This window comes from Sebastes umbrosus, chromosome 6 (assembly GCF_015220745.1).
Source record: "Sebastes umbrosus isolate fSebUmb1 chromosome 6, fSebUmb1.pri, whole genome shotgun sequence".
NCBI lineage: Eukaryota > Metazoa > Chordata > Actinopteri > Perciformes > Sebastidae > Sebastes > Sebastes umbrosus.
This window is the reverse complement of record NC_051274.1, coordinates 20,555,887-20,581,093: the sequence shown is the minus strand read 5'-3', so window position 1 is coordinate 20,581,093 and position 25,207 is coordinate 20,555,887. Positions and strand designations below refer to the sequence as shown.

General features: G+C 43.3%; 1 protein-coding gene across 6 annotated transcripts in view; it reads right to left on the bottom strand.

The window, feature by feature from the left end:
* Positions 1-25,207, bottom strand: part of LOC119489419 (ERC protein 2-like) — a 184,098-nt gene that overhangs the window by 68,973 nt on the left and 89,918 nt on the right. For 4 of the 6 annotated variants that reach the window (XR_005207175.1, XM_037771807.1, XM_037771802.1 and 1 more), the window contains 2 exons: positions 22,001-22,153; positions 18,174-18,334 (listed from right to left, as the gene is read on the bottom strand). Coding sequence is in view for 5 of the 6 variants with exons in the window: in XM_037771807.1 (XP_037627735.1) it covers positions 18,174-18,334; positions 22,001-22,153 (314 nt within the window). In the remaining variant the exon portion in view is untranslated. The remainder of the gene's footprint in view (positions 1-18,173; positions 18,335-22,000; positions 22,154-25,207) is intronic. The other 2 variants (XM_037771806.1, XM_037771804.1) reach the window with 1 other exon arrangement.

The window sequence follows — 25,207 nt, the reverse complement described above, 5'->3', positions numbered from 1 at the left end:
TCACTGACACACACATATACACACATACACACACACACAGTGGGCTAGGTAAGGGTGCTGATTAGAGGAGCTGTTGCCAGGTCCGGACAGGTCTGCTGTATATTTAGACAGATCAGTGAGGATCATGGGATCAAAGAGTAACATGATTACTACCTGGCCTTCTGATAAAAAACCTCACTATTATTTCCCTGTCAATACACACAGGAATACACACGTTTGGAAGCACACACACACACACACACACACACATCTGAGCACGCACAAAAACTCAGATAAACTAAAAGACACACAGTGAGTAGACACAAAGATAGACGCAAGAACACACACATGCGCACGCTCACACACACGTTCTCACACACACACACACACACACACACACACACAGACATATACACCCATACCGCTCTATAATCTGGGTAATTTGTACGTTGAAGCTAGTGTAGACAGATCACGCCTCTGGTGCAATGAGCCTGTCGTGTCATTGCGTTTGCGTGTTCGTCAGTCGCTGTGATTCCCCAATAGAGACATACCCGTACTTGTAAAGTATAGTGGTTGTGAATACATTTCGTGTGAAGAAGACACATTGAAACGACCTGCGCTCTTGTCATTATGGCACTTCTTGTTCGTGGAATGATTGTGCGCCTCTAAAATTTAACAAGGGTATGAAAAATGTAAACTGCAAAGTGCGAACACACGGGTACACGCACGAGCATGCGAGCACGAAACAGCAAAAGTATGTGCCTTGTAATCACTCTCGTAGCTTTCTACTCTTTGCCTCAGGTTGTCTCACTAGAGTCCAGTTTCCTTTCGCCTGTATTATGCTTTGTCTGCTTTTTCTCACAAACGTGCATAAAAGCATAAACTGATCCAGAGACAGCATTCGCACATAAACACAGTGTGATAAGGGCTCTCAGGCGGCCCTCCCACACACACACACCTGTGCATGGATTCCAGCATCCGTCTGGTTTTTAATAAAGAGACCAGTGGTAGTGTGCAGTCAGATGCTGCTGACAGACCCACTGATTTCCAGAGAGATAACGCACACATACACAGCCGAGCCAGCTCCCTTGGCAGATTACATCACAGTTATTTTAACAATGGCTTCCACTCAGTCCTTTTGCTGGCTATGGTTACATACAGGAGTGTGTGTATGTGTGTGAATGAGTTCTATTTGTTTTATTTACTTTTTCTTGTTCTTGAATCTTAAATGATCATTCTGTCTGTGGTCACTTGAATATGACGCTCAGAGTTTCAGTAGGAATTAACGTTTGTTATAATGTTGCACTTCATATAAATCAGGCTCCTTAAAAGGGGTTACATCTATGTGTTTGTGCACATAAATGTGTTTGTGTTTATATGCAGGAGGGGACACAGCTTGATGCATCTGCCTCCATGTGTGTATGTGTGTGTGTGTGTGTGTGCATGCTGTGACCAGGTAGTAAAGAGTGTTACGATGGTGCTGATCTGTGTAAAGACGCGGATGTGCTCCACTGACATCGGAGGGTTGTGGGTGAGATCATTAACTAAATGAGCTCCTAATGTAGGCCTACCTTCACTTTTGCACTGTCAGACACACAAACAAAACAATAGACATAACTTAAAGGTGCTAAATGCAAGATTGGGAGCATTTTGATTGCTTCCACGCGGCTCTCAACATGGCGACAGTTGAGCCGGCGGCTTGCAGCTAACGGTGCTAATAGTGCTAACAGTGAAAACAAAGGCAACAGTGCTGACAGAGCTAACAGTGTTTACCTGAGGGGCAACACAAAAGGTGGGTGCTACGCTTCCGCAACGGCACTGTTGGTTGGGACGGCGCTATCAGCTGTAACCGCCGTATGAAAGATGTGCAGAGCGGCGGCCGTGAGCTAGCCAGTGGGGCACGCTCACATGCACTAAATGCACATGGCCTGGCTATGCCAACAATGCACGGAAAAGCTCGGATTACAACACACACAGAGGGAGAGCGACTTCATTCTCTGCTCAGGTAGACATTACTCCTCTATATCTTTACATAACAAATAGATGTTTGCTGCAATGTTAATGCTGAGACTTTATTAGATGTGTCATATTACAGGTACATGCATAAAATTTGACCTCTGCATTTAACCCATCCTTAGGAGCAGTGGGCTGCTGTAAAGCGCCCGGAGAGCAATTTGGGGTTCAGTGTCTTGCTCAAGGACACTTCGACATGCAGACAATAGGAGCTGGGGATCAAACCGCCAACCTCGCAGTAAAAGGACAACCATTCTACCCACTGACCTACAGCCGCCCCATGCTCCAATGCTCTAAATATTGTATAGAGCACCTTTAAATACTGATGTTAGGACTATTTGTGACAATATCCTGAAGGCAGCAGGAGCGTAGTAGTATCTCTGTTACCTGGACTAAAATACATTTGAGATTAAATTAAAGTGAAACCGGGGACAAATTTTCCAGTTCTGGTTTGACAATACATTTCTTCGTATTTTATTCTTTTCTCTATTACCAATTATCTGAGCAGACAAACACAATGATGCGATTTTGCAGGTGACAAACTTACTTCCCGTAGAGTTCTATACAGTTCTCGCCAAAACACTAATAAAGACGGTCATAAAGTGGGCACACAACCATCAACATAAATGTTCAGGGCTGAGAGCCCTGAAAGACACAATACTGGGCCTGCTCTGGCCCCTGCTGTGACTGCATGCATGTGTAGATTTGTTTAGTTGTATTGTAAATATTGTGAAAATGGTGTCTGTTTCAGAATTGTTACTGTAGGTCTCCCGCCACTGTTACAGCAGAGAGAATACAGGTGTGTTTTTGTATATTTCCTGGACTTTGAAGGAGAAACATGCTGAGATAATACAGGAAGACAGAATTACAGAGAAAGTGGCACACATTCATGTGGGGGGGGGGGAGAGTCAAAAGAAAAAGTCTGCACCACTTACAACTCAAAAAAGTCTGGGCTCATTTTACATCTACACTGTGATGACATGGTGCGCATTAACAAACAGCTTTAGTTTTTTGTGCCGAGGATGTGCTGGAGACCACCTCGGAGCTACAGAGGATCCAGAATAGACTCTGCTGCTGGGAAGGGTACAGATAGACGCACAAACATTTTGACACACGAAAAATATGTCTGTCACAGAACATCAACGTTAAAAGGAGGTGAAGCGTGTGTGAGGAATACAAGTCAGCAAGCAAGAAAGAAATGTTTATTGCTCTTTTATCTGCAGTCATGCACTCAGACATACCAGGAAGTTGCTTAGAAGTTTGGGGAAACACTGGCACGAAACACGCTGTGACTGACATGTCGAGATGTCTGCACAGTGTGGCGTGCGTGCAGATCCAGTACATGTGGGCTTGTGTCTCTGTGTGTATGCGCATGCATGCGTTTAGTGTTTATGCTGCATGTGTACTGTTTTTGCAGATGTCTGGGTGCATACGCGTGCATGTATGTTTATCGTGCACGGAGCTCCCAAAGTGACATGTCAGGACACTGATGTCAGGAAACTGAGACACTGACAAACCATGCCAGGAGGAGGATCTAAACAATGTGCTGCAATTGCTTTATTACTCAGTGTTTGTCCTAGGTGTCATGTTACTGACGTCTTCGACACCATAAAAGCCTTCTCTATGGTTCAGCACTGTGTTTGTGTGTTTGCTCTGGCAGAGGCTCCCCCATGACTGGTTATATTGGACATGCTCAAACAAAGCCAAACACACAACAGGAGCCGCAAGCAATTAGGGCCTGCCATAGTGCATAACTCCACTCTGAACACCCGCCATTTCCCCCCTCGCCATCCACCAAGTCTCTTTCTGCTCTACCACACTTTTCAAGGATTGCGCTACCACGAGCCTCCATCCACAACGCGCACGTATCAGTCTCAGTCAACATTTGCATGCTCCCTCTGCGCTGGCATCCTGTGCGGCATCAGCGGCAATAACACTGTTTGTGTGTATGTCATCTTCAGGATTAAATGTTAACCTCAGTGGGCAGAACATCGCTGACTGGCACGGGAATGCCTGTAATGCTAGCAGGCAGCCTAATCCACTGGATTAATACATATTACGATGGTTTAGCAGAGAGCCGGGTGGGCTCTGTGTCTCAATTTCATCCCGTCATTGGGATCCATTTGTCGCTATCCACATCATCACGATACACCTACTTTCTCTTTGTGCTATTGTTTGATGCAGTTTAAAACGTGCAATTTATGCGTCTCTCATCCTTAACTCACTTCTGCACAGGAGATGATTAAGACATCAGAGCAAGGCCAGTCATAGTGAGTGATGGACATCCAGTTTGAATCAGATCCTCTGGAGCCTGAGTAGAGGGTGATACCTCACTGCCTGTGGCTTGGACAGCAGACACACTGAAGATCTGTTTCAAATCAATGTAAGAAAAACTGGTAAACTCAATCTGGGTCAACCGCTTTCTCCCTCTGCACCCCCCGAAACCCCTTTCCTCCTCTCTCTTTGTCTTCCTGTCTCTCTCTTGCTGTATTCGGGTGTCTCTTTGGCCTTTTGTCACTAAACACCTCATAAGAGAGACGTCTCTTTCTGCAAAAAGTGATGGAGGACAGGATGGAGAGATGGAGCAGTGTTGCAGTTGCGGAGAGAGTGTTGGGTAGGGTGTGTGTGTGTGTGTGTGTCTGTACCAGTTGTGTACTAATAAAGTGATTGCCATAGTAATGATTGCCATCTGGCCAGCGAAAAGATTCCTGAATTTCTGTTATTTCATGTCACTAAGTTACCAGGCCATTATTCCAGCCGTGCCCGTGTGCCACTTTCTTAAAACCAGAGCATTACTTGAACCTCTTGAGCCCTAGCCCTCGGAAAAAATACCTAAAATAACTACCCAAAATAAATCAGGAATAGCTCCTCAACCATAAGGCTTATGCATATATCTGGTAAGGTAATAAACTAAGAATATGAATCCCTTGTAGGTTAACTAAACTATATTACCATTGAAATTACATTGGAGATGCAATAAAGGAAAAAGGAAAAATATTTTCAATCTTGCCTAATATAAAATGTAGGGCTGTCAATCAATTAAAATAGTTTATCGCGATTAGTCACACATTTTTATCTGTTCAAAATGTACCTTGAAGGAAGATTTGAATAATATTTAATACTCTTATCAACATGGGAGTGGACAAATATGCTTGCTTTACGCAAATGTATGTATATATGTATTATTGGAAATCAATTAACAACACAAAACAATGACAAATATTGTCCAGAAACCCTCACAGGTACTGCATTTAGCATAAAACAATATGCTCAAATCACAACATGGCAAACTCAAGCCCAACAGACAACAACAGCTGTCAGTGTGTCAGTGTGCTGACTTGACTATGACTTGCACCAAACTGCATGTGATTATCATAAAGTGAGCATGTCTGTAAAAGGGAGACTCGTGGGTACCCATAGAACCCATTTTCATTCACATATTTTGAGGTCAGAGGTCAAGGGACCCCTTTGAAAATGGCTATGCCAATTTTTCCTCGACAAAAAACGCAAGTTTGGTACCAATGGATTCCTTAGGTTTCAGTTTTGGGCCCGTTATTATTTACTATATATATAAATAACCCTGGACAGAATATTCCAAACTCAGCCTTTCATTTCTATGCTGATGACACTGTCATCTACTGTTCTGCACCAACTCCTGCTAAGGCCTTTGAATATCTACAACACGCTTTTGATAGGGTACAAGAACAGCTTTGTCATCTGCAACTTGTTCTTAATACAGACAAAACAAAATGTTCTTTACCACTTCAAAAACAGCAAGATCAGCACTATCTGAGAACATTGTAACAAGAAATGGTCAACACATTGAGATGGTATCTACTTTTAAATATCTAGGATTCTTAATTGATGACCACTTGTCTTTTAAGGAGCACATTCAGGATGTTGTAAAAAAGCTGAAGCTCTTATTAGGATTTTACTACAGAAACAAGTCTTGCTTTTCTTTTTGTGTGAAACAGAAACTGAAGGAATCTACCCTTTTGCCTGTTATTGACTATGTAGATGTGTTGTATATGAATGCTTCTGCTCATTGTTTTCGCATGCTGGATAGCGTGTATCACGGGTCACTGAGATTCATTACTCACCATTGTGTACTCTACTCTAAAGTGGATTGGTCATCGGTATGTGTTTATCTACAAAAGCATTCTGGGTATAATTTCTTCTTTTAAAAAGGAAAAAATGGAAGTTATAATCTTCGTTCTATGGACATTTTGCAATTTGTTGTTCCCAAAGTAGGAACTGAATTGGGAAAGAAAGCTTTTAGGTTTTCAGCACCTAATGCGTGGAATAATTTGCAATCTGATTTTCAACTTCAGAACTTAGTTACCTTGAATGAGTATAAAGCTCTGATTAAATCACTGCAGTCCAGGTTGTCTGGGTGCAAGTGCTTTGTATAAGCAAGTTTTAATGTTGTTAATTTTATGTGTTGTTACTTTTACTATAACTGTCTTGCTGCTATCTTTGCCAGGTCTCCCATGTAAAAGAGATCTTTGATCTCAATGGGACTAACCTTATTAAATAAAGGAAAAAAATAATAATAATCTTCTCTCTAGCTTTAAAACTGAACCCGCTACAACCTAAAAATCCCAAGTTGCACTAATGCGTTAAAGAAATTAGTGGCGTTAAAATGAATTTGCATTAACATGTTATTATCACGTAAACTTTGACAGCCCTAATAAAATGTAAATTTCAATGGCCATATCACCATTAAAACCAATATCCCATAGACAATGATGCAACTGAATGTCTTCTCCTACAGTTCGACTACAACTGTTACTATAAATTTGATGAAAATACATACATACATACAATTTATAAAGATGTACTCAGGCACTTTCCATGTTTTGGTCATGTTTATTGTTTACATATTGACTGTTTACTGGGAGTTTTACTTCAAAACACTATATAGTTCCATATAGCCATGTTACAAATAACATAAATATCCCCAAAACATTGATATAGCAATAAACACAATGAATACTGATCAATAGTCATATATGACTAAAGAGATCCATGCTATACAGCAGATAAATAGAGAAAGGAAGGGCCCCCAGTGTTGTGTGATATATCCACAGATTCGTTACAATGAGATGAAAAGAATGAAGACCCAGTTAAGACCCAGTATGAATGAATAAAATGCAGAATGTGCTCATATTATAGTGATAAAGACAAAACCCACCAATTTGTGAGTATGACAAGGGACTGCATACCTCGGTATGTTTGTCCTGTGTGTGTATAAACCTTTTGTAGTGGCTAGCGTGGCTCTCCTGTTACACATACACATGTTCTTTATGGGCTGGCTAATGGAGCTGAGCTCTTCCTGCCTCTGTGATGTGGTTTACTGTTGTTTGATGTGCTCAGGAATCCTGCATAGGAGAGCACCTCGAGCCGATCTTATCACATAAAAGCCCTCGCAATGGAAGAAGACACTCAACTCTCTTTTTTTTTTAACTTAATAGAGATCTGTGTCCCTGTGAGGCTGTGTGTGTGTGTGCGTGTGTGTGTGTGTGTGTGAGTAAGTGTGCAAGTGTGCACCATTTCTCTAATTCAATCGAGTGTGTAACCCAAGGCCAGACACACACATTTGATTTCAGTAAATGCTGAACCCGGAGACCTGTGCCTTGAGTGGACCAGAGACATGTCAGATATGTCAGTGCACGTTACTGTGAGTGTGTGTGTGTGTGTGTGTGTGTGTGTGACACAAAGGGAGGGAGTAAGCGACTGAGGAAAAAACAGGGATACGGCTTTTCTTTATAGATTTTACATTGAAATCATATATAATGTGTGACGACTGTATGTATGTTTAAAGGAACAGTGTGTAACATTTCGGGGGATCTATTAGTAGAAATGTAGTATAATATTCATAACTGTGTTTTCTTTAGTGTATAATCACCTGAAACTAAGAATCGTTGCCTTTTCGTTAGTTTAGAATGAGCCCTTCATATCTACATAGGAAGTGGGTCCTCTTCACGGAGTCCGCTATGTTGCTCAGCCATTTTTCTACAGTAGCCCAGAACGGACAAACCAATAGGGTTTATAAATGGATTTACAAATGGCCATAAATCCTTTTCGGATTTATGGCCATAGAAACAGCTGCCAATTCCTGGATTGTATGTATGATGTCTAACGCTCTGCGCATTCCAGTTTGATTGAATTGTGACTCTGAGAAGAAGTGTGGTTTTTGTTGCAGAATGCATCAATGGGTGCTACAGGTTAAGCGTAAACACAGACAGAAATGAAAGGAAACACACCACCACAACCTCTAATGTCAACCTCATCCTCTCTCCAAATGCCTCACACTTCATAATAACTGAAATGTATACATATTTTTAAAAAATCACTGAGGTTTTGGTTACAGTAATGTCAGTGTTAGACATACTGTCTTGCTCAGGCTTTGGATGTTTTATGCTAAAATGACACGACTTCTTCCTCAGTTCTCTGATCTCGACTTAAATTACTCCAGACATAAACATGCATAACTTCATATCGAGACATTCATGAATGGCCACATTCTCAATCACGCATACACACACACACTGTCTATATTCTGTGTTTCATCTACGGCCTGAAAGTCGTGCCATTGTCTCTGCTCACACTCCCCCTAGCCATTCTTGTCTCTGCAGGATTCCTGTGTTGTTTGTTTAGTGGTGACCGGTCCTGTCTCTGCGCAGTCTGTGCGCCCACATGAAGGCCTTCTCTGTCTTATTGATGCTAGCTTTAAAGATGAAGGACTACACAGATTAAACTGCGGTTGCCATCTTGAATAGATGTGACGCTTGCTCCAAATAAACTTTGGGTTTTAGTACGGTGTGTTTTTTTGCTCTTTCCTTCCCTTTTCAGTGGGTTTCTGCTTTGCTTTTTCTTGGACATCAACTCCGATATCGTAAAAATGAGACAAAAGTTTTATTGCAAAGTTGTGAAACTTAACTGTGTCTGTGATGCTTGTGAACGGTAATTTCTCTCCACAAACAAATAAGAGAAATGTTGCTTTTATTTTTACGAGATTTCAAATCCTAGCGGTGAGCTTAACTCCAGTGGCCCCTAATTTCTCTCCCGATTTTATTTTTATTTCTTCTCATTCTCTTTCCACCCCTTCTCCTTTCATTTCCTCTCCTTCCTCTCTCCTCTCATTTCTTCTTCTCTTCTCTCCTTTCCAGTCCTAAACTCTGGATACCCACCGGCCCTCGAGAGAACAGTCATGTTTCCAATATGTCTCCATTTAGCAGAGACCAAATGAACAAGAGCGGGGCCAAGACAAGAGCAGGAAAAATCATCACATAGCCACTGGCACAATATGCTTATCTTTCACTGCTAATAGCTCTCATGCTCTTCACATCATTGCTGCATACGTGCACTCATACGTGCATGCACACACACACACATAAATTCATGTATGCACATGTTGTTCTTTGCACACAAACACCGTCAATGCGCATCAGTGAGGATACACACGCTCATCCAAACTTGCTTGGGCTGTTTCCTGCCACTGCCGAGAAGTACATAATGATAATTACAGTTTGGGTCTAAATACCTGAATTAACCAGATCAGACACACTCACACACACACACACACACAATTCAGATGTGCCAGGGGCTGCTGCGGTGTACACTGACTGGTGTGCAGCGTTGGAGCAGACCGGTGCTGGGAAGCGGTCCTTTTTACTATTGTATTCTATTAAAACCTCCTGGGAACCATCTCAGCAAGACTGAGAGACGTGCGGAGCCAATAAAAGTCCAGTCAAACCAACAAAGAGTCAGAAAAGACTAAGCTTTAAGTGAGGGCTTTATGTAACTATATCTTATTGTGATTCTGATGAAAACTAGGTGAGAGAATGCATAGACGTAAAACTGCAGAGTAACACGGAGAGCTCTCAGGATTCTGCCTTTCTTAAATTGATCTGTAAAATGTGCAAGACAAAAGGAGGACAAAGACACAGACGGGGACAGAGACAGAGAGACATACTTATACCCAGATAAAGACAGACAGACGTAACCAGAGAAGCCACAAAGGGGAAAAAACAGGAGCCGGAGTTCAGGTGTGTGTGCCAACCACAGAGGCTTGGAGGTGTTTACAGTGTGTGAATATATGCCAGTAAGGCCCATTGACTCACTAGTGTGGGTATACACCAGCATTTCATGTGCCCATAATGGTAAACCATGAGAGCATTTCACTAGGCCACTGTTTTAATGGCTGTTTTACAACGCAGCACATCGCACATATTACACACAGCTGTACTTAAAAATAACTCATCCCGCTTTCTTTCTAAAAATCTCTCACTGCTGCACACTCTCCTTGGGACTTTCAGTTAACCCTTTGTGCTCCATCTCTGCTGCTGTTGATCTATCCATCTGCATATCTCTATATCTCTATATCTCTATATCTCTATTTATCTAAATTCAAATTAGCTTCTATGTTTCTACTTGGACAACACCTCCTCGCTTGACCTCCCCTTCCTTCTCCTCATTCCTTTGCTGACCCTGAGGGCAGAGGCCGTCGTTAAGGAGGCCGTCACTGGTCACCTCTGGGTCCTGCGTCCTGGTCAGCCTCTTTATGGCCGCAGGGCCCACCTAATCAACTGCCCACTCACGCACACACTTAAATGCTGCGACACACACACACACACACACACACACACACACGCACACACGCACACACACGCACACACACACACACACACACGCACACACACACACACACACACAAGACTTCCAATCAATTAGTCTTGAGATTTATACAACCGGATAAACTCGGGGGTGTTAGTCTCCCTGAGGCCAATCAGATTGGGCTTTCTCGAGACTTCTACATCAGCCAAATGACACTAATTAGCTGTGTGTGAGTGTGTGTGCATGCAAGTGTGTGCACGTGTGTTTGCGACTGACACTAATTAGCAGAGCTAGTGCACCTACTTCCTCAGGGACCATTTCCTGTGATAGTAATTATTAGGTATGTGTGATAAATTCCAGGCCTTCTTCCACCCGTCTAGAGATAGAACAAGAGAGAAACAGAGAAGGGGGGAGAGAGCATTTAATACTCAGAGGAAGTTAAGGATGTCAGCCTTTAAAAGAAAGAAGAGACTATGTAAGAATGATGTTACTCTAGAGGGGCAAACTGACTCAGTACGAAGATAAAAGCAGTTTTCACATGCAATAGCCTCCTTGACGTGGCCTCATATCTTCCTCTCCAGTTGTCAATCACTACATTCTTTTTTGTTTTTGTGTGTCACAATCACCCCCGATCTTCACTACGTCAGTCTTCAGATTAAGACAAGAAGTTCTTTCTGTCTCTGGAAAGACTCTTCCATCTCTGTCTATCAGTTTAACTAAACACACTGACATACAGTACAGTACATGTGCTGTCCTCTCTTTTCGACCAATGCCCTCTGAGCGCATCTTTCAGTTCAACATCAGCTTCATAAGACAGCTCTAGCCTTCCAGTCATTCATAAGTTGACTTTAGGAGACAATGACTGTGTCCAAAATCATTCACTACCTCCTACTCACCATCCAGGGGGCTCTATGTAGATGACTATATAGTGAGCTCATCTGCAAAAAGGAAAAACACTTGGGAATTTAAGTTTCCCCTTGGTAAACAGTGATGCAGCGTATGTCTGAGGATTAAGTAAGGAGTAAGGATTTTATTGTGAAAGGTAAGAACGGAAGGAGTTAGGATTTTATTGTGAAAGGTAAGAACGGAAGGAGTAAAGTAGTGATGCACTGCTGTCTGCCGTTGTGACAGTTGTAGCGTATTTTCCCAAATGAATAAATACAAAGTACTTTGTGGCCGTTCGAGTTATGATGAACTGCTCTGCTCACATCAAATACCGTATTTTTGCGCATGGATTTGCCTCAATCGCGCTGCTGTGTCCCCTCTCGTCCATCTGCCATTTTTTCCTTCGGCGCTATGCATGATGGTATATAGTGCCTGTTAAGTGATCACCGTTGTCCACTAATTTTCACAATGCATTGTGGAATACTTTGAGTCCACTACATAGGGTATATACACTCGGACAGCACTACAAAATAGTGAACTCACTATATAGTGAGTAGTGAGTGATTTTCGGACACAGCCAATGCCACTTCACCCGGCCCCTCCATGGCTCACAAATCCTCTCCTCTATCACAGCAACCCAGCAGTTACCGTACTGCAGAGTGTGTGTTCATCTGTGTGCCAATTTGTACAAAACTCAAGTCAGGGTTTACATACTGTACAGGACATAAAACCTCCAAGAATTCATATGCACTGGGTGGGTCAATGCTCGCCAAAAATACTATGCGGATATAAGCGCCAATAAAATATTAATAAGTAGTGATAAAAAAGAAATAACCATAATTGATGCTAGAACGGCCAAACTCTGAGAGAAGTGAGATCAAGACATGACGTCTGCAGAGTGCAGTCCAAGAGAATAGCATGGTCTGGGAAAAATGGGTCAGAAAAAGTGAAATTTATGGCAACTTAACCTCCAGTTGCATGAGCTGAAAGAGCACAATTCAAAAAGCGACTAAACTGAGCAAACTCTCCACCCCTTGAAGCTTTTACTGTACGGGACCCAGGTAGAAGTCTGTCATTACCTTACTGTACTGAACAAGGACTTAGGAGCAGGGATTTCCATGTGATGAAGCCCTCCATTGACAAAACCTCAAAGAAGGAGGAGGAGGAGGAGGAGGAGGAGGAGGAGGAGGAGGAGGAGGAGGGTGGAGCATGCCTAGGCCCTGACATAATAACACACCTACAGGTCCACAGCCGACACACATGTCGAAGGTAAACACGCGTGTCAGAGGGCACGGGAGCACAGACAGACATGATGAATGGCCCGAAGTTCCCACGAGGCGACACGCACACAAACCCGCTTGCGGAGGAGAGACGAAGGTGATGTGTGGTCAGCCCCTCCTCATCACTGCAACACAGAGAATCCCATTCACACACTGCACCGACGCTCCATGTCTCATCATTACTTATCACAACAATGGCACTGCAACACCATACCTGTCTGCAGATTTTGCCAGTATGTGTGAAAGTGAACGCAATATATAAACGTGTGTACTGTTTTGGTTTCAACGAGTGCATGTGAGTACGCATGCTGTACATGTGTGTCTATCTGAGTTGGTAAGGGTGTGTGCATGTGTGTCCAGGCCCCTCGGAGAGATCAGTGAGCAGGGACATGACCTTGCCAGTACAGCTGGTCTCTCTGTGTGTTTAGTCAGCGTAACCATGGCAATGGCGCTGTGCAGACAGGATGTCTACATTGGGGATTTGAAAGTCATAACGTCGCTACTGCTCTAAGCTTCATTATGCCACGGATTACTGTAACTAGCCAACAAACGGATACATGGACACACTTCACGGATAGATTTGAATTTCAGGGTTGCAGGTTAGGGGTTGTTACAGTTACACTGCAAATAGAATAGCTCATTTGCCTTTGCGTGTTGAGTTAATGACATGATAAAAAGGAGTGAGCGTTAAGATATAGTCGATATTTTGCTTTTGCAGAACGGCACAAACGGTTTTTATTCAAATAGTCCACAAATTCTAAGCACAAAACTCTGGCAGAAGAAAGTGTGAAAATGTGAAACTGTTTTTTCTATAAATTACTGTTAAGGTTGTGATTTTTATATCATTCTGTAGCTATAGTGGTGTTCCTTATGTATTTAAATTTTGGTCAAAGTACGTATGTTTTAGTAAAAAAATACTATTTTCCCAAGCCCCTCTAAAACCTTTTTCCCACGTGAACGGACTAGGTTTCTGCATGATGACGCTGCTACATGTACAGTATATATACAGCCTTATAGTCAGTGTATTACTGTTACATACAGTAACTCAGATGGCGGTCAACACACTCCCAGTTTGGAGAAGCAGACAGGAGTACCAGCAGGGAAGCTAAGCAATGTACTGCTGTGTTGACGCCACGTTAGTTCGGATCCGAAAGTCACACAATGACAAACGAATTAACCGATCAATGCAGCGGTAGACCGGAAAAAGTGTTCCTCAAGGAAAAATTAGTGTTTTTGTGAATGGAGTCTGGTTGCAAGGTAAAGCGGTGAAAATATTCTAAATATAGCGTACACTTCAACTGATACAGACTTTTTTGATACAGCCGCTTTACCTCACCGTCAGTAACTTGAAGCCATTATATCGCGGTTTTCAAAACGAGACCAGACTACATTCACAAAACAGTCATTTTACCTCACAGAACACAGGAGTATACATACAACCCCACTTCAAAAAATCAGAACTAACCCTTTCAGTTATTTAAAAATTTTGCACAGCTAACTCAGCTAGTGCTAGCGTTCACATTATTCATAACCTTACTGATTAGCTTACTTTGGAAACCTACGTCACTGTTTTGTGTAACGGCTGAGTGGGCATTTCCATTTGAAAAAAACTGAACAGAACGCAGGTGGATCCACCCTTTAAGCAAAAATTCAAGGCAGGGACAAAAGAGTGTGTAATTGACAGAGCTCCTTCTTTTATGTTCCACTGAGGAATCAGTGTTCTTTGTCTATGTGGCATTTTTGTCCAACTTGTGGTTTGCTAAAGTAGAGAAATGTGCAAAAGATAGGTACTTAACGTCATCATGTTCTAAATCTATATTTCCATTGCCTTGTTGTACATCTTTCTGCATTTCTCAAACTCAGCATGAACATAATTTTGCCAAAAAAACATTTTTATTTTCAAATTTCTTGCACTTAAAAAATCAAAATGTGAATCAACAGGTGGATGTGGTGCAGGTGTTTGCTGATACATAATATGTTGTGCTTAGTCATTCTTCTCCCTCTCTCCAGCTCTCCTCCTCTGCTAACCAGACTCGGCCTCCTCCCACCCCTCACAGCTAAACTCGACCTTTTCCCTGTTCTTTCTTCCACCACTTGCTCCATCATTCTCCTCCTCCATCCATCACCCCCTCCATCAATCACTCCCTCATTCTATCATCCTTTTTTTCCTTCCATCATTTACTATTTCCTCCTTAACTCTCTGCTACGACTTCTCCCTTGTCTCCCCATTTACTCTCTTTCTACTAATGTTTGCATGATTTTCCCCTCCATCTCTCAAACTCTTCTCTCTCTACTGCACCTCTAAAAAAATTTCCACTTTGTCAACTCTGCATCTCTTTATGTGCCTGCCTCAAAGCTGCCGCCGCTACCTTTTTCTTTGCTCTATCATCATTTTCCATCACCAAAATGTAAACAGAGATAATATCAGCTACATTCCCAGTGTCTACAGGAGGATCAGGTTGAGTAAGCCACTGCAATGTTGTGGCATGTAGTATTATCCCATTCAGACTATGGAAACATCTCAATGACTAGCTATTCAAAATGTCCAAACACATAATTTCTCTATTGTGCACCTACACCCTGTGACCCTAGACTCATTTAATGACTAGCTCCTCTGGAGGCCATCTGTGTGTGTGTGTGTGTGTGAGTGTGAGAGAGAGAGACAGAGAAAGAGAGAGTACTGTACAGTATGGAGGAAACTCAATCTGGTGTGGGGTGATAGAGCAGACCCGCACTGCTCCTTATACATCAAGCATTCGGCTCTATATCTGAAAAGGCAAATGTGAAAATGCACTCTCTGTCTCTCTCTATCTCCCGCTCACCCTCACAAACACCCCCCACCCCCCTACCCACCCCCACCCACCCCCAAAAAACAAGCTAGGAAGCCCAGCATGCAATGAGAGGATATTGAAAATGATTTTTCCCCTCTTGTCTCTTTCATTAACAGTGTTGAAAAGCCAAGAGTCTGCTCTCTCTCTCTCTCTCTGGGTTGTACACACACACGCACATTAAACAACACACACACACAGAGAGCTCCCCAGTTCACTGGGGAACGTGCCTCACATGGTTTGCTTCAGCTGGTCTTCTTGACAAATGCCACATTACAGCGGTGAGAAGGAGAAACTTGGCATGCAATCAAACTTCTCTCATGATTTCTAAGATTTGAAATACTTCAGTTTTGTGCAGCCCCTCCGTTCCATCCTCCCCTCCCTCTCATTCTCTCTCATTTTCTTCTTGCTTTCTCTCTCTCTCTCTCTCTCTCTCTCTCTCTCGTTACCTCTCTTTCTCTTTCCCTTATCTTTCCTGTTTAGTTTTCCCTGTGCTAACTTGGACCAGAGCTGTGCTGTGGGAATATGGCCCCCTTTTAAAGCAGAAAGCCAAAAAGTTTGTGTAAGTACGTGCATGTCTAGCAGACGTGAGTGATTACATGTGAGTTCCACTGAGGTTGTGTGTGCGTTCTGCATGCGTATCTTTGCGGCTTTTTCAGATGCGAGTCAGTCTCACGAAGCTTCGCCCCCCCCCCCCCCCCCCCCCTCGCAATTCAACAGTCCTTTAATCCTCATCATCAGTGACCCCAAACCCCTGCCTCTGACCTCTTCATACACACAGACACATACGGGTTCAAAGCCACAAGAGACCACACACACACTCGTGCCCCCTTCATTAGCTCTTACCAGTGCAGACTTGCATTCAGTCAAAGTCTTAGAACACAAAGAGCAAAGAATCCCATCTACTTTGTTTCTGTTTGTGTCAACCAACCATCACGCAACCCTTCTTTTTCGAAGACATCTCTCTAATGGCAATGTAATAATAATTCAAGCCGAGCGCCAATAAAGTACAAAAGCATCATTCGCATGCCAGGTCCACGTGAGCGTTTTTTGAATTTCACGTACATACCTAGAAGCACGGATTGTGTCTGTAACACATGTAATACGTTTCCTCTGCTAAACATCCCCGCTAATGTTTGGATGGTGGAAATTGGAACGGACGGGAAGATGGTTTGTATCACAAGTGCGGGGTCGCTCTCGTTCTCGGTCTCTCCGGCACATACACATACTGTAAGCAGACATGCACACATTCCTTCAGAGTTAGTGTGATCAGAGAGGCTTTGTGAGGCGTAATGGATTTTAAAAGTTGTGTTTTCAATACATATGTGCCAGCCTTCCCTTTTGTACTGTACTGAGTGGCTGACATTAAAGGCATTTCTCCGTGGCACATGACAACCAGATATGTGGCTCCATGCTCCTTCAATCAGAGAGCTCAAAGCAAACACACATGTAGCCGCTCCACTGACAGATCACTGAACTTCACATGGAAATGCAGCCAGTACTCCTAACTTCTTTTTTTCCCCTCCTTCACTAACTCTCGCTCTGTCACACACAGACATACAGATAAAAACAACACACGTTTTTCTGACCTGCTGCTGCACCACCTGTCCTCAATAAATGTAACTTTTCACAAGGCAGCTATAGACACCGGCTGATCCTGCTTCATGACACACCTCGGCACTGATGTCTTTATAACACACACGCACATGTGAACAGGTGAGCGTATAAAATAATACAGTATTAGATACAGGTTTCTGCTGCAGCGACGGTGCTGCTGTGCTGTGCAGGGTAATGAGAATGAGCCTGATGAAGCGCTGAGCGAACCGTGCCAATGTTCATAAAAGATCCTTGATCATATACTTTTACGGGCTGGGTGTGCAGACACTACCACAAACATTTGTGGTTTGTTTTTTCCGACTGTTTATCTTACTGTAGTTACCAGCAACTGTTGCTGCTCTGCGTTACACACTGTGTTTTTTTCTCTTGATGTAAATGCAGTTTAATTCATTCAAATTACTGCAATAGCCAAGTTGAAGTCTTTCTTTCACTGATTAGAGAAATGCATAGCCATGAATGTACAGGATATAGAACATGGTTACATATTATGCGATTATTATTATGTGTGCAATATGAAAAGCGTTAGTTTTGCAAGAAGGTAAATAGGTACATAGGGTAAATTAAGGTAAAGATAAGGTATAGACGAATCTAGCGACCACTTTGTGTGTTACGCGAGCTAGTGGTGCCGCCTTTACTGCAGTGGCAAGTTGTAGTGACTCTAGTAGTGTCTGCTAACTTCAGCCGAAAGCATCCATGGTTGCTCATAGTAACTTACATAAATGGTCGCCTTAGATAATAAATGATTTGTCCAAAGCAACTTTACATAGAAAGTAAAGGTAAAAGTAGAAAATTGTAAACTTCTTAGCTTGCATACAAACGAGTGCGTATTGTAGGGAGATGCCACCGCAGTAATGGCGACTCGGTTACTTCCGGTATTTCGCCGAATTGGTCTGTAGATACTGTGCAGATCTAATGCTGTATATAAAGACAAATGTGTGAGTGTGAAACTAACTTCATCTCCAGAATCTCCTCCAGCTGTCGCCGTCTCTCCTGGCGAAGACTATTAAGGTGTCCGTCTCTCTCGTGCAGGGACTGCTGAGTGGAGGACAGGTGCAGCTTGGTGGCGTCCAGTTCCTGGCGTGTCTTCTCCAAAGCCCCCATCAGATCCTCCAACTATTCAAAGGGGAGACAGTTACGCAGAGGTTTAAAAAAACAGTCTCGAAACACACCAGGACACTCACATGACTCTGTGTTCATTAAATCATATAACATGTTACGTTCAAATTCAATATAGAAGATCTATTGTTTACTTGCAGTCTCATACATGTACAAATGGACATCAAATAATCAGAAACAAACTTTAGTGCACTTTTATTTGTCTACATGGGGGGGGTGTTGGAATGCAAGAATGAGGTGAAATGACTGCTTGAATATGACAACAAATGGCCGCTTGACATCTAGGAGCAGGTGAAATTACAGAGGTTCATAGGTTAGTTAAATGATACGTCCGCTGACCCTTGGACTGGGAACAAGGGTTCCCTCGTCTCTCCCACCTTTCTCCACTTATTCTATCTCACTCTCAAGTGTGGCTCTACTTCAGAGCAGGTGAGAATAATGCTCAACCCCTCAACTACATCCCCTCCCACATGCCCTCCAGCCATGCAAGCCAACCTGTGTGTCTGACAGACAGGATGTGACCTCAGGGCGTCATTATCCTGAGACAGGAAGTGTGTAATTGTCTAACAACAAGTACTTTACAATAGGATGCCGTGCCGGGAAGGCGTGTTCGGTTGATGTGAATGGGAGGCGGCGAGAATTTGCATTTTATCTTTGTTCAGTTCTGATGATTTGCAGATTTGTGATATAAGATGGTCAAACGATAAATTCTGAAGGGTTGGAATCTCAAATGAACAAAGGGAGAGAAAGTGAAGGGGGAAAAAAAAGACAGAGAGAGGGAGTATTAGGGGGAAGCACTCCATGGGGTAGGACATGAAAAAAAGGAATGGGCCTCTTTTATGAAGGGGCCAAATCGTTCACACATTTTCAGGACACTCTCCATCTCCGCTGGCCTTCTAGGTGTGTTTCACAGATGTCAGATAATATGCTCACTGACTGGTCATGAATATCACATATGGAGTGAGAGAAGAAAGGGTGAAAGCAACGCGAGCGGGGAGTACAGAAAACGGTGGGAAAAGTGACAACTTTCAGTCATGACTTCCTAGAAATGTAACAAAGCATTGTTTTAAATAAAATACACCCCATGTCCCTGCCAAGAACAACTGACCTCAGTAGTATCCAGCGGTTAATATACCCAATATCAACAAGACATCCAGCCGTCCAAAATCACACCGTGTTTAATGTTTGATGTCTTCTTTCAGGCTTAAAGGAATCCAAAGCCAGTCTTTTCATCTTGAAAGCCAAGGGTCACGCACACACAACTCCATTTACACCCACCACATGTCTATCAAGCCTCATGCGCCAACTGCCTACCTCCCAGTCCCCCCATTAGTCCACCACCCAGGCTAGCCCTCGCTTCACAATCACATCATTAATAAGGAATACAATGCATTTTAGTGAAATTAGGGACCTAATCAGCTTAGCGGTGAGCCTGTGCGTGCTAATTTAGCTCAACTTCAAGGCAAAGCCCCCCAGCCGGACTAAGGCTCGCTAAGACTGGCCCAAAGCCCCTTTAGTTGCTAAGCTGATTGGGGGCTCAGAGGTAAGGGCCAAATCCCCTCTTGTCCATTTGCGTCGGTGTTGCTGGTTCAGAGGCCTAGTTCAAACACCACGGAGGGGGAGAGAGGGAGAGAGACGGGAGCGGAGATGGAGGGACAGCGCGGAGATGATCGGGTGAGACAACTTAAGAAGGGCAGATGGGAAACAACGAGGCTCGGGACAACGGATGGACAGCAGAAATGACGGCGGGGGGGGGAAGACGAGAGACGGAGAGAAGCGGAGACGGAGTGAGAGACTTAGAGAGCGGGGGTGTGAAGAAAAGTGACCCAGGGCATTACCCATGCTCCATTTCAGCAGGTCAGGCTGATGGAAGACTTGTTTCAGCGCATTACACATCATGAGACTGATTACTCTGGGACAGAGGGGAGAAGAAAGAGGAAAAGCAAGGAAAGAGTGAGGTGGGGTAGGGGGGAGAATAATGTGAGAATGTGAGTCTGGCAAGGCGCTCTGAAACGGTGCCAGGGTCAGGTGATGTCCCTCTCTCTACCCCCCCCACCCCCCACCCCCAACATCCCTTTCCACACACTCTGTTTCTCCAGAGGCAAGAGCGGCGGATGACTGACGACTGTATAACTGCATGTTAATGGCATGTTGACTCGCTGCCTCCGTATGCGGTGACGTCACGCTGGCTCATAAAGTTCAGGGTGTTGACAGCGCCTACTGTAGCATCAACGACGGAGCAGTGCCAGGCCCAAATGGGTACCTTTCCTTGTGTTCGTAGCGCGACTGCAACTCTATTCTGACTCAATATTCGTGTCAAGTGTAGTCGTCGCCAGTATGACTGCATGCTGGCTCATTATATTCTCTATGTGTAGGGTCTGGATTCACTTGAAACAAAAGCAAGTTGACTTTTGGGGTCAATGAGTGTCACAAGTTAGGAAAGGATTTCCCTGATTCTGGCCACACAGGGGTAAACTTAGGTCAAAGCTGAATCATCCCTAGTCTATGCGTGCGAAAAGTCCCGCAGACATAAATATGCTTTCGGACTTCTCAGTGGATCAGAATATTGTTTGATAAACACAGTATCCATGCTGACTGTAAGTCGAGCGTGTAAAGTACAGAAATTGCAAAAAAACAGAGGAAAAGAACAGCCACAGTTAGCATTGGCTCTCGCAGACTTTTCTAAACTGAGTTTGACCTCCTCTTACTTTTCCCGCTCTGTCCACCAATCTCCTCGCTTCATCTTTAAATGTTCTCCTCTATCAGATTCTATCTTTGAATGTGTGTGTGTGTGTGTGTTTGAGAGCATAATGTATGTGTGTTTGAAGCAACGCAGCCACCGTTCTGCCTCGAAAAATGTTAGTTCTTGTTTTAACCGCCGATTGCTCTCGTATTACTTGTGGCACTCATCAGCGATGCAAGGTCATTCTCATTCAAATGCACGCTCACACCAGGAGGAAACACACTCCCTTGCCCTGTTTCTCTTTCCCACCACAGACACACCTACGCTGTCACACACACACACACACACGCATTACAAATGCACACACACATACACTTAAAGATGTAGACTGACCAGCTGGCAGTCAGAAAGGCAGATAGATAGCAGGACATGCAGAGTAAAAGGGCAGCCTGTACTCCATCGAGACTACGAGTCTACAGATTTGCTAATGAATTCTGATTGCATGCACGTAAACTTACAATGTGTTAAACACATGCTCACATTGTCAAGCGTGCAACGGCAAACATAACGAGAGGCAGAAAATTAAAGAGGAGGGCTGTAAGTTTTAGTTTCAGTTTTAAATTTCAGTCCAGAGGGAGAAAATTAAACATGTTTAAAGAATAAAAACTGAATTAAGAAGAAAAGACAGGAAGCAAAATACGACTATCCCGTTTGTTATCATGATATTTTTTGGTTAAGAGCTATATATTAAGGGATTAAGGATAATTTATCAACCACAGTCTGCCTGTAGTTACACTCTTAGCCACATGGGTGTGCAGTTAAGTTCCTTGCATTTTTTTCAGTAGTCCAAGGTGACCTGCACTCAGTTTAAAAAGGAGGGCTGCCTACTGTATGTAGGGATGCATGAGACTATCTGTGTGTGTGTATGAATGAGTGTGTATATGTGTCTTCCATCAGTGTGTGAGAAACATTGTGTAAACCTGTCTCTGGGCCTGAACACGGGCGGTCTCCTCTTGCGCCCAGAGAGCCTCCCTATGTGCGGAGGTGTTCATGCTCTCCCTCAGCGCCTTCTCCAGCTCTCCGATCCGCTCCGCCGTCTCCCGCATGGCACCCTGGGAAGCTGAAAGAGGAAGCTGAGGGGGGCGACAGGAGTTCAGAGGAGGAGGACGAGGAGGCGGGTTGGAAACAAAGTAGCAAAAAGCCGGGGGAGAGAGCGTTTTCTTTGAGTACACTTTTGTTTTAAAAACTCATCATGGAAATGTTTTGCACTAGAATGACACTATATTGGCAAAAGATAATTTGAGAAAAAGGTGTATTCGTTGCTCCGTTTCCAAAAAGGAAACCAGTCCGTGTAAAGTAGAAACAAAAGGAAAGATTTGAGGACGTAAAAAAAAAGCCGTGGTGAAAGAAGAACAAGACTTCTCTCAGAAGAAAGAGACACAGCCAAGACAGAAGAGGGTGATGAGTGATGGAGAGAGAGAGTGTGTAAGTGCTGTGACCTTTGCTGACATCCGTATGAGTGTGCGCATGTGAGTGTGGTTGTGTGGAGTAGACCGTGCACGTTCACATGCACAGTTTGTGTGTGGCCTCCCTGACACCTATGGTGAGTGGGGGGAAAAGGATCCCTCTCCACACTGGGTGATGGAACTGTGAAAGAAAACACTGGACAGAAATAATAAACCCCCGATTCTCTCTCTCTCTCTTTCTCTCTGTCGTTTTTTTTAAAACTCTCTCCCCTGCTCCTCGATAGTTGACTCGCCTTCAAGTTCACACGTTCACACTTTTCTGGGAGCAGAGCAGAGGACTTGGAGTCACATGGATAAGGAGACACTTTTAAGCTGAACAAAGAGGAGTTCAGTTACACTTGTTGCAAAACACAAACTAAGGGGTGTGCCAAGTGGTTACTGCGCACTAGCCAAGAACACCAGATCAGATGCTGTAGGAAATCAAATGAAAGTCACATTCTGATATGAAACTATTGAATATGAAACATCCTGTAAACACTTGCGTAGCCACGATTTGTGCAACCTCACATAAAGAGAAGTAGCAACACTGGATATTTAATAGGTACTTGAGGGGGATAAATCAACACTGGAAGCTTCAACACTACAAACTTGATAACACACTTATAGAAGTATGAATCAAAAGACACAGTTTAAGCAACAAGTTGCAAGCAGGTGAGCCAGAGTAACAGACGTTGTTGGAAGCAATGAGGGCGTATAAACTCTCTCCAGACAGCAACAAAGAAAAACAAGTTAAAAGAGAAAAATTCCCTGGCTGAAATGTTTTCAGTGTTTCACCAAGCCAAGCTGTAAGTTTCCTAAACTGACATTTCAACTCAGAAACGGCTGCATGTAAAAGCCAGTTAGTGAGTTCAGAATGCTTAGACACAATTACAGCTTTGCAGGTATATAGGAGATCAACGTGTGATCAGTGTGTCTAACGTTATTACTAAGTCTGACAGCACTCTGAATAAGCTGATTTTTGTATCGCATAAAAGGAGCTCTAGGCTAAACAGTTCCTCACACATGGTGAATCTATTCTGACGGCAAAAAAAAAGATATGGTAAATGCATGGAAAACTGTACAGAGTCCAGTGGAAGTCATTTTAGGAGACAGTGCCATGGGACATGCAGGATGCATATGAATAGAGCTGCAACTAACGATTATTTTCATTGTCGATTACTCTGTTGATTATTTTCTCGATTAATCGATTGTTCGGTCTATAAAGTGTCAGAAAATGGTGAAAAATGTCGATCAGTGTTTCCCAAAGCCCAAGATGACGTCCTCAAATGTCTTGTTTTGTCCACAACTCAAAGATATTCAGTTTACTGTCATGGAGGAGTAAAGAAAGCAGAAAATATTCACATTTAAGAAGCTGGAATAAGAGAATTTAGATTTTTTTTTTGTTAAAAAAAATACTCAAACCGATTAATCAATTATCAAAATAGTTAGGGATTAATTTAATAGTTGACAGCTAATTGATTAATCGATTAATTGTTGCAGCTCTACATATGAATGGCCTATGAACTGCCCCTAATTAATATTAAAGTGAGTTTGGACTTGGCACCTGTATCATACATAGATAGTGGTCCAGCCACCTCTTCAAATCCAATCGTAAATATTATGAAAAATAGCTAATCATCGGACTAATTCAGCGATACTGACTAAATCAAAAGCGACGGGATTATCCCTGAGGGCGATGAAAATAGTGCCAAGCCAGCCGAATCACAAGCTGATACTTGTGGCTCGTCACGTCAGCACGACACAGCTGGAGGTGAGCGACAAACACCCGCACACACACGTACAGAGGCAGGCTGTGTGCGTCAGCTCTCCGAGGCTGTAATTGGACGTGACAGACGGGCAGTAATTCGATGCACCAGAATCAACAAGTACTGGTCTGACCCCGCCTAACAGACAGAAACACACACATGCACGCACACACACACACACACACACCCCACTGCGATGGGGCTGCCACCGCTGGACCCCCGAGTGAAACCTGACCAGAAAGCGGTGTCTGCCTGTGTGTGTGTGTGTGAGTCTGTCTGTCTGTGTCAGTGCATATCTGTGTGTTATGTGAGTTTTATTAGTAACAAGAGAGTATCGCTGGCTTTCAAGAATAAAAAGAATGGAAAAAAGGGCAAGAGAGATACAGAGAGAGGGGAGAAATGGAAAGATAATTGCCGCTGCAGCACCAATCATCACCTTATGCCCTTGGGAAGGATCATTATGGAGTCTGGGCCCTTTCTGGTTTGATGGAGGGATTATAATCACTAAAATAAACGAGCAGAGAGTGAGAGAATGCACATTTCCAGCAGCTGTGTACCTATGATCCTCAGCCTCACACACACACAAACCACACAGACATCTGTCTCTGTCGAAAAAGTTAAGTGTGCAGCATCAACCTCTATGTGTCCTATTTCATGATTTAAAAAAATGTTAAGCATGTGTGCATGGCCAGAAGTTTCATATACAGTTTCAGTCAAATGTACAGACTGTGGGAACGAGCTCGGAGTGAATGAAAATCCTGAAATGTGTCTATCTTCTTTAACTGTCCCCAGATTTTCTATAATCCTTGTGTGTCTAAATAGAGGGAGGGGGGGTATTGAGTGTCGCTGAAGCCTCTCCGTTACAGATAAAAGAGAAATAAAAGGCCTGTGTGAAGGCCTGAAGTGAACATTTCCG